Below are 8914 nucleotides of genomic sequence, written 5' to 3'. Positions count from 1 at the left end.
GCTCCCTCGTGGCAACAGCACCAACCATGCAGCGTGCTGTATTCTGTGCTGTGCTCCCTTTTGGAACCCCTCACAAACCATGGTGCAAAGCAGAGTGAGTCGGTGGCGGACCCGCGAGCCAGGCTGGGAGCTGCAGCCATGCCATGCAAGCCAGGCTCCTTCCTCTGAAGGGGCTTGCATGCACTTCGGGCTGCCCAAAGAGGAGCTGCAGAGCCAGGCTCTTCTCCAAAACATCTCCGTCCTCAGAGGCTGAAGGTCCCAAGCCGCTTGTCCCCAGCCTGTGTTACTTTAGGACCAGCCGCACAGGCTGCCATGAGGCACACCAAGGGGCGGTTTGCACTGTGCAGGGGGAACCCCAGGCCCAGTGTGGTCACAGCAGGTGGGCGACTCCTCACCTGTAGACATCGGCGATGCTCATGCGGCGGTAAAACTTGGCAAGTCTGACGGCCAGGATGATGCTGGGCAGAAGGAAGAAGGTGCACCAGCCCAGGCTGAACCAGAAGGCATTCTGGGTGCAGGGGGAGAGCCATCAGGGCCCAGACAGTGACTGGAAGAGCCTCTCCCAGCCCCCCCTAAAGACCACCAATCCATCCCTTCCGACAGCCTGGCCTTTGCTCTTATCCACAGCAATCTGCTGGGAAGGTGCCAAGCCCTGCTTGCTGGGACAGAGACAGGTACTCCTCATCCTGTGCATGATGGGACCTCATTGCCACACCACACACATGTGCCACCCTGCACACACCGCTGCCCCACTCACCAGAGAGTCCAGGATGTAGTCGCAGGTGATGGCCTCCATGTTATCCAGGGTCTGAGCTATGGTCTTGCAACGTGCCACATCTTCTTTCAGCTGCAGACAGGACATGCAAGTGTCCCCAGAACCCTGCAGCCTGTCCTCCCCTCTACCCCAACAAGGAAGGCTCAACTCACCCTGCTCTTGGCCCAGGAGATGTAGGTCTCAAAGAAGTCCAACAGCTCCTCCAGGAAGGCCCACGTCTCCTGGGAGAGGGGCAAGCAGAGAGTGGAGGTGCTGCACCCCCAACCCACCCAATGCCCCCTCTGTGTCAGGATCAGGGCTGCCACACCATCTCAGCCCAGCAGCGACCGGGCTGCAAGGCTTGCCCCAGCCCCTTGCCTGGAGGGCCCTGAAGGCAGGAGGCACCCAGAGGTGCAGGGACCCCCAGAGAAGCTGACAGGGCAGGATGAACAGCCAGATGTTGTTTGGCATCCCTGAGCAGAGGGAGGTCCTGATGTGGGGGTCCAGTCCCAGCCCCACAAGGTAGCCCTGCAGCAGGGCAAGGCAAGCTCACGTTCTTAATGATGTTCATGGTCTCCCTTTCCAGGAACTCCTGGGCTTTGCTGGCTTCATTCAGCGCAGTGTTTGTCTGTGCCTGGGGTGAAAGGTGCACTCAGCAACGTGATAGGGAAGCGGGGTCCTCACATCTCTCCCTGTCTGGCAGCAGCCACCAGTGCTCCCAGACTGCAGGTTTTCTCCCGCTATCCAATGTGGAACCTCAAGGGTGCTATGCAGGGTGCCCTGGACCGGGGTGTGCTGAGGAGGCCCCCTTACACAGCTTACCTTGAGCTCGGAAGCCCTGCTCTGCACCAAGTGGATGTTCTCCTTCAGGCTTTGCTGTGGATGGAGAGAGGGGGAGTCAGAGGAGCAGCCCACAGCTCAGCTGAGACCATGCCAGCAGGTTCCAAGCTCTCTGGGAGCACAAGCCTGAACCCCCATGATCTTCCCCACCTGGGCATCACTCACCAGCTCCCCAGAGAAGCTCATCTGCATCTCCTTATCCAGCTCCCTCAACTCGAGGGCATCAGCCTTCAGGTCCTCTTTCACATCCAAGCCCTGCAGGAGCTGCAGTCAGTGGTATGCCCACCATGGAGTCCTCGCCCCACCACAGCCGTCTGATGTGGGGCCAGGCTGGAGTTTTCTGGTACCCAGATCAGTACAGAGACATGTCTGCAGAGCCTGTCCCACACAGCCAGTGGCTTTGGGGACAGGGTGGCCACGGTCCCAAGGTGCTGTGGTCTCCCACCTCTGTGTCTCCCAGCTGCTCCAGCTCTGCAGCCAGATCCAAGAGGCTTCCCTGCGTCACGCTCTGATCCAGCTGGAAAAGGCAGAGACAGAGCCATAAGAATGGGGCTCACGGGGGGGTGCATGCCCCATCCCTGCAGGGCAGACTGGAGCCAGGGCCTCCCCCATGAAGGAGGTGCCCCAAGGGGTGACACGGATGGCAAGAGACACCCCGGGAGCCTCAGTGGAAGTCCCACAGCAGCAAAGGGGAGGGCTCAGTGGAACCCCCCAACACACATCTGGACCCCCCCATCCCAACGCTAGGGTGCTCCCAGCCCACCTGCTCCAGGGTGAGGGTGAAGTTAGGGGGCTGCCCGGCCCGGCTGGCGTTTGTCAGCGAGTCTCTCTGGCTCTGGCTGAGCAGGGAGATGGGGTCCAGGGTGATGTTCATCTTCTCGAAGGCTGTGGAGATCTCTCCTGTGTACTGCCAGAGGAGGGGAACCGTGATGGGGCACGGTGTTGGCCCCGCGCTGTATCCCCACTCGCAGCCCCACATCTGCAGCTCTGCCCCCCAGACCCTGGCACCCCACACTCACCTGGCTGATATTCGAGAGCTCATCCAAGGACACTCTCTGGTCCAAGTGCAGCATTTGCCACAGGGCAGCATCTTGCTGGCATTGCCTGCAGGATGAGGACATAGGAATGAAAACAGGGCAGGCAAGGGCCACCAGGAGCATGTCCTCACCCAGGCAGGGCAAGCTGCCCCCATCCCAGGGAGCATTCGAGGGTGCTGAGCAGTTGTACCCCTCCCCAAAGACACCGTGACAGGACTGGGACCCACCTATAGATCTCTGAGAAGTTTGTTGTGCCATCCTGCTGGCCCAGCAGCTCTGACAGGTTGAAGCCAGGGATCAGGCCAGGGGTGTCCAGAATCTGAAAGGAGGGAAATGATGGAAAAACTAGGTATGGTGGAGGGCAGGACACTGGGAGGAGCATCCCAAACCACACAGCAACGCCTCCACTGCACCAGCGGCCTTCAGAAAGGCAGCAGTGGGTCTGGGCAAGGGTGTCTCCGCATGGAGAGCTCACCTGGAAGAGCTGCTGGCTGTGCCAGGACTCACAGACAAGCATGTAGGTGTTCCCCCCCAGCACGAAGGTGATCACCACCAGCAGCATCAGCACCCAGGAGAAGATGAAGCTGAAGCCAACCCCTCTGCCAGGACAGACACTGTCAGCACCCAAGGCCACATGCCCCAGTGTTGATGCTCTCCATTGCTAACAGAGCCTGGAGCCTGCTCACCCCTTGCCCCACAGCAGTACCAGGAAGCATCACCATTCTCATAAGCACATCTCGCCCTGCCTTTGGCCCCAGGAGCACAGACAGGCTGTACCTTGGGGCTCAGACGCGGGCACAGCTTTGCAAGCCACCTGCAGAGCTGCAGGACCTCACATACTTGCCAGGTCCCTGCCAGTGGTGGTTGGATGGGCTCTGCTTGAGCTCCTTTCACCAGCACCGTGTTTTACCCGTGCTTTTACCACCTGCCCTGTGAGTTACCGTCATGCAGGCTGTTCAGCCACAGTAACCTGATGATTTAACAGCTTGAGCATCCCCCTGCCAGGCCTGTCCACCCATCCCACTGCTCCCACACATCCCCAGCAGCCAAGGGAGCCTCACGCCATGAAGAAGTTCCCGCCAGCATTGGAGAGGCTGCTGCGCTGGGTGGGCAGCACGTTCTCCTTCAGCCCCAGGGGCCCCAGCACCAGGCCAACGACGTTGCAGAGAACCACCAGCAGCACCATGCAGCACAGGAGGACACACACGCTCCACCTGGGGCAGAGGAGGGGCAGGGGTCACACAGCAGGATGTGGCACCCCGAGCAGCGCCCAGCATCCCACCAGCTAGGGGAGGACAAAGCCCCCAGGCATCCCATTGGGAAAGGGGAACAGGTGTCTGCAAGGCACAGTTCTGGCCACCTGCACCAAGCAAGTCCCCATCTCCAGAAGCTGGAGGATGCAGAGCCTGAGCCTCTCTGGGCAAGGGAGCCAGGGGATGGCAGCATCCGCTTGCCTACCTGAGCCCATCCAAGGCAATGGTCGGTTCCTGGTACTCGTTCAGCATTGATGTGGCGTTGCCCACGAAGGCCCCAACATTCTCCTCCACATCCCCGAGTGGCAACTGGTCCTGCAACTGCTCCTTCAAGCTCCTGATCTCCTGCCTGATGAGGCCCAGCTCCTCCTGGGTCTCTGCAGGGGATGGGGACAGATTGGTGCTGCAAGCTGCTGCCACAGCCTGGGGCAGTGGGGAGCCAGAGAGGATGGGAAGGGGGCAGTCGTGGCCAAAGACAGCATCAGCAGGGTGGCACTTGGGGACAGCCAGGGCTGCAGGCAGCAGAGCAGCAGCAGGGGAGGGTTCCAGACAGGGATGGGGTGAGAAGGAAAAAGAGAGCCCTGGGAGAGGGGTAATTCAGCACAAGGGGCACAAAGCCCTGCTTACTTGTCACCACATCCTGGGACCCCTCTTGCACCTTGTCAGTGATCGTGTTCAGTGTGTCATTAACCTGCATGTAGGGGGGCACAGCGTATAGCTCACATCCCTGCCTGCAGCCCAAGGCTGAGCAGCACATCCCCTCCATCCCCAGATCCCAGTGGCACAGGACAGCCAGGCTCCCCCGGTGCCCATCCACCACTTCAGCACCCAGGGCTGGCAGCACAGCAGGCAGGCTCTGGACAAGGCAGGCCTCCAGCCAGCCCTTCCCTTTACTGACAGCAATTTACTGCCATCAGGCTCTTCCCAAGCCACCCCCTTACAGCACAGCCCAGCAGCACCCAGGCACAGAGGGACCCCCTACCCTCTCCAAATCAAGTGCTATGTCCGAGTCAGACACATCACGCAGTGCCTCCAGCTGCTGCTCCACACTGGGGATCTGTGGGGAAGAGCCTGTGATGAGGGGGCTGCGGGGGGGCTGCAGGACCCTCACCCCACATGCTGCGCCTCCTCACTGTGCTGAAGTTGGCGCTGAAGGCCAGGCCGTGCAGGGACACGCTGCTGCAGGGCTGGCCGCAGCGCTGCAGGGTCTGGTTGAGCCCATCCCGCAGGATGGCCAGCCGCTCACTGTAGTTGCTCTGCAGAGCCTCGAGGTGCGAGCGGGTGCTGGCAATGCTGCTGAAGGCAGCCCACAGTGTCTTCATCTCTAGGGGGACAGCACAGAGCTCATCCTCATCCAGCTGAACCTCGGGGACCCAACAAAAAATGCGACATAGGGGCACACCCCAAAGTCCCAGTGTTTGCCCCAGGCTGCAGCTGGGAGGCCAGATGGACACACACACACCCCCCCCCCATGGGAGCCTTTCCCAAACATGCACCTACCCCAGCTCTCAGCCCTGGCATCTCCCCCAAGTCCCTTCCAATGGATTGGGCCATTACCTTGCAAGAGGCACTGGAGGGATCCCAGAGCCCCATCTGTGCCACTCCTGATACTTGACATGATCGTGCCACCCAGGTTGAGCCCAATGTCTGCAGAGATGGGAGGGTGTCAATGGTGGGGTCTCAAGGCTCGCAGGAGAGCTGCCAAAAAGTCCCCCAGTGTGGGACACCATCCCACTCCCACCCCACAGGCAGGGGGCAGAGGCAACACCGCCACTCTGCCACCACCTGCATCACCCTCCCCAGAGAGGAGCATGGATAGGGAAAAGCAGCATCTGGAGCAGAGCAGCAGTCCAGCAGAGACCCCAAACTCCAAACCCATGAGAGGCAGCCCAGCAGCCCTCAGAGACAGCAAGCATCTGCACAGCAGCAGGGCACCCATGAAGCACCCCTAGCCCTGCTTGCTGTGGGTGCATTGGGGGTGCTCCAAGCCTCACCCTGGAGGCTGTGGTTGGCATGGCTCAGCGGCACATTGCTGCTGTCGATGATATAATTGATTTGCTGCAGGAACAGAGATGGGCTGTCAGTGAGGACCCTTCCCCGGGGGGCTATTTGGGCTGCTGTCCTCCCCTTCAGCCCCTTGCCCCCCGTCAGCCACTCCAGCCAGGGAAGGGGGCCCAAGCGTGCCTGGGGGATGGAGGCCACATAAATGCGGACATTGTTGAGGGTGGTGTTGACGTTGGGGAAGGTACCGCACACAGCCTGGGAGAAGCGAGTGTTGCTGATGAAGGCGCAAACATCACCAGCCCTACGAGGGAAGGGTGGCAGGGTCAGTGTGTGGGGAGCTCGGTCCTGATGCTCCCACCAGGAAGCCCCTGAATCCACCCACACCAACCCCAGGCTGAAGAGTCCACCGAGCCCTGCTTCCAGAGCATCCCTGCACACAGCCAAGGGACCAGAGAGGAGGAACGCGGGAAAGCGAGGCACAGAGGAGCAGCCCGGTGCGGGGTGCACCCCGCAGTTCCCACAGCAAAGCTGTCGGGAACACGCAGCCCCCCAGGGCCAGCTCCCCACTGCTGCCGCTTCCTCTCCTTTGTCCCGCCGCGCCGGGATCTGCTCCTGTGAACAATGGCAGCTTCCTGACACGGCCGCCAAGCGCCGGGGTTTCCACCCGCCCCTGGGTCCCATCCGGAGCCTCCCGGGCAGCGCACTCACAGGAGGAGAGCGGAGACCAGCAGGACCGAGGCCCAGAGCGCCCTGCGCCGGCAGCCCGCCCGCCGGCCCTGCTTCTGGTACATGCGGCCCCCGCAGTTCCCGCAGCAGCGGCAGCAGCAGAAGCAGCATCCCACCAGCGGCACGAGGAGGATGAAGAGCAGCCCGATGGCTGTGCAGACCAGGAAACCCAGCTCGTACAGCAACAGCTGGCAGGGGAAGAGAGGCAGTGCCCATGAAGTCTTCCCAGCTCTGAGGGTCCCATCCGGACACCCAGGATGGGTCCCCCCCCAGGGGTTGCACATCCCCCCTTGCTGCCGGCCATCACCCAGGGCTCAGCCTCAGAGCATCACCCACCAGCATCCCCCAGCCCGTGGTGCTCTGGGCTGCTGGCTCCCTGCTCACCTCCGCAACTTCCTCCCCGGTGGACACCTCCTCACGCTCTGACTGCCCAAAACCTGTGATGAGTTCTGGGAAAAAGGAGCGGAGAGGACAGTGAGCAGGCGCTGGACCCTGAGGTGCTGTCTAGGAGGGCCCCAATACCCTGCTCTGCACAGAGAGGGGCCCCCAGCACCAGGCATGACCTCCAGTGCTGCAGCTCAGAGTGGCTGTGAGGGCATGGCATGTTTCTCCCTTCCAGCTGCACCTCAGCCTTGTGTCTCGCAGCCTTTTGCATTCAGAAGCACTGCCCAGCACCCAGGCTCACAGGGGTCCCCAGAGCAAGGGGGTCCTCACCCCAGGAGGATGCTCCAATAGCCACATTGGCTGCCCTTGGGCTGCTCTCCTGCAGCCCATCCCATGCAGTGTGAGGGTGGTGTGAATGCTGGGGCAAACCCCACCCACCATGCTGCCTCCTGATCCCCAGAGTTCGTCCTGCCTGTGTCCCATGGCTTCATTACAAGCTGTGCTGGCCCATGGTGTGATTGTGCCCTGCTATATGCCTGCCACTAATAAGGCCACAAAGCCATTACATTGTTTGCCAGCCACAGGTTTGCCTGCAAGCTGCTGGCAAGCAGGGACTGGGCCCAGAGAAGGAGGAAGCACAAGTGCCAGCAGCCAGGGTGGCAAAACTGCCTGCAAGGCAGCACTTGCCCCAGGGCATCAAGCAGCCACAGGGTCCTGGCATCGATCAATTGGACCTGTCACCACTTTGGGAGAGAGATGTGCCAGCCCACATCCCCTTGCAGGAGGAGGAGGGAGTGCCTGCAACGCTGCCCTGTGGGTACTGGCACTGGGACACGCTGCTTTTGGTGGCCCCAAACCGGGTCCTGCCTAAGTACACCTTATCACCTGCAAGCACAGAGGGCTGCAAGTCAGGCAAGGGCCCCACAGACTTACAGATACCACAGGGTTTGCTCTGCACCTTCTGCCTGGCATGAAGATACCTGGAGGGAGGATGGGGCAGGACTCTGCAGGGTGTCACTGCCAACAAAGCCTCCTCTGGGCCCCATCTGAGGCTGCCCACAGTTGTGATGGGACACAAGCAGGACAGAGCTGGCAGTCGTCAGGAATCCCCCTCCATTTGCCCCCACAATAACCCTCTTAACCCAGCACCCCAGCATTTAAATGCTAGATGGACAGTCTCAGTACAGGAGAGCTCAGACTCAACCAGGACCCTGCAGCTTCAAGCAGCACCCCCACCCCACTGCCAGCCCCCCATCACTACACACCCACCTATGGGCAGGGCGTTGGGCTGCACCATCCGCAGGAATCCATGGACCATCCCCACCAGGCCAGGGGTGCTGCTCCCCGGCGCCTCGGGGCCGGGGCCATACACAGGCTGCGAGATGTTCCCCATCAGCTCCATCGCGGCAGCTCCGGTGAGCACCTGAGCACAGAGCAGGGCTGTCGGTGTGGCTGGGTGCAGGCTCCCCTCCTGCCCTACCTCCTGCCTCCGAGCAGGAAATGTGGGCAGAGAAAAATAAGGCACCTGCTGGGTCCTGCCCGGAAGGAAAGAGCTGCGGGACGGCACCGAGCAGAGGTGGGGATCCTGACCGCAGCGGGGCGGGGGAGCGGGCAGGAGATGCCCGCCAGAGAGGCTGTGGGGGATGAAGCAGGGACCAAACACGTACCCTTGTCCTCCGGCACCTTTGCCCCTTTCGGCCCGGCCGCACAGCGCCAGCGCCCGCCTTTTATGGCTTGTTTAAGGTTCACCTGCTTGCGATGCCGGCATCGCCCTACCCTGCCACTGTCACCTCCTGGCACACGGCCACCCCAGGCTGCCTCTGTGCTCGGGTCAGGGTCAGCACCGACCTGCACCAGCACAGGCGAGGGGAGGGGACAGCCCCGTCCCTGCAGAGCTGCCGTGCCCTTTCTGGTTT

At 61.6% G+C, this 8914-nt stretch overlaps 1 protein-coding gene across 1 annotated transcript; it reads right to left on the bottom strand.

Moving 5' to 3' along the window:
* Positions 1 to 209: 209 nt before the first annotated feature.
* LOC134155112 (prominin-1-A-like) lies at positions 210 to 8400 on the bottom strand. Its single transcript, XM_062601948.1, has 22 exons — positions 8268 to 8400; positions 6999 to 7063; positions 6597 to 6802; positions 6069 to 6189; positions 5879 to 5942; positions 5442 to 5531; positions 5018 to 5208; positions 4867 to 4941; positions 4512 to 4575; positions 4090 to 4261; positions 3693 to 3845; positions 3107 to 3230; positions 2859 to 2950; positions 2614 to 2698; positions 2358 to 2501; positions 2040 to 2111; positions 1760 to 1849; positions 1577 to 1630; positions 1308 to 1388; positions 928 to 996; positions 758 to 847; positions 210 to 508 (listed from the first exon to the last, which is right to left on the bottom strand). Exons 1-22 carry the CDS (start codon positions 8398 to 8400, stop codon positions 392 to 394), a joined length of 2352 nt encoding a protein of 783 aa, XP_062457932.1. The 3' UTR covers positions 210 to 391.
* Between the last annotated feature and the right edge of the window lie 514 nt (positions 8401 to 8914).

The sequence above is a fragment of the Pezoporus occidentalis genome, unplaced genomic scaffold, assembly GCF_034315485.1.
Source record: "Pezoporus occidentalis ecotype Australia unplaced genomic scaffold, CSIRO_AGI_Poc_V1 ctg73, whole genome shotgun sequence".
NCBI lineage: Eukaryota > Metazoa > Chordata > Aves > Psittaciformes > Psittacidae > Pezoporus > Pezoporus occidentalis.
The sequence above is the reverse complement of the archived record's forward strand: the minus strand, read 5'-3'. Positions and strand labels throughout refer to the sequence as shown.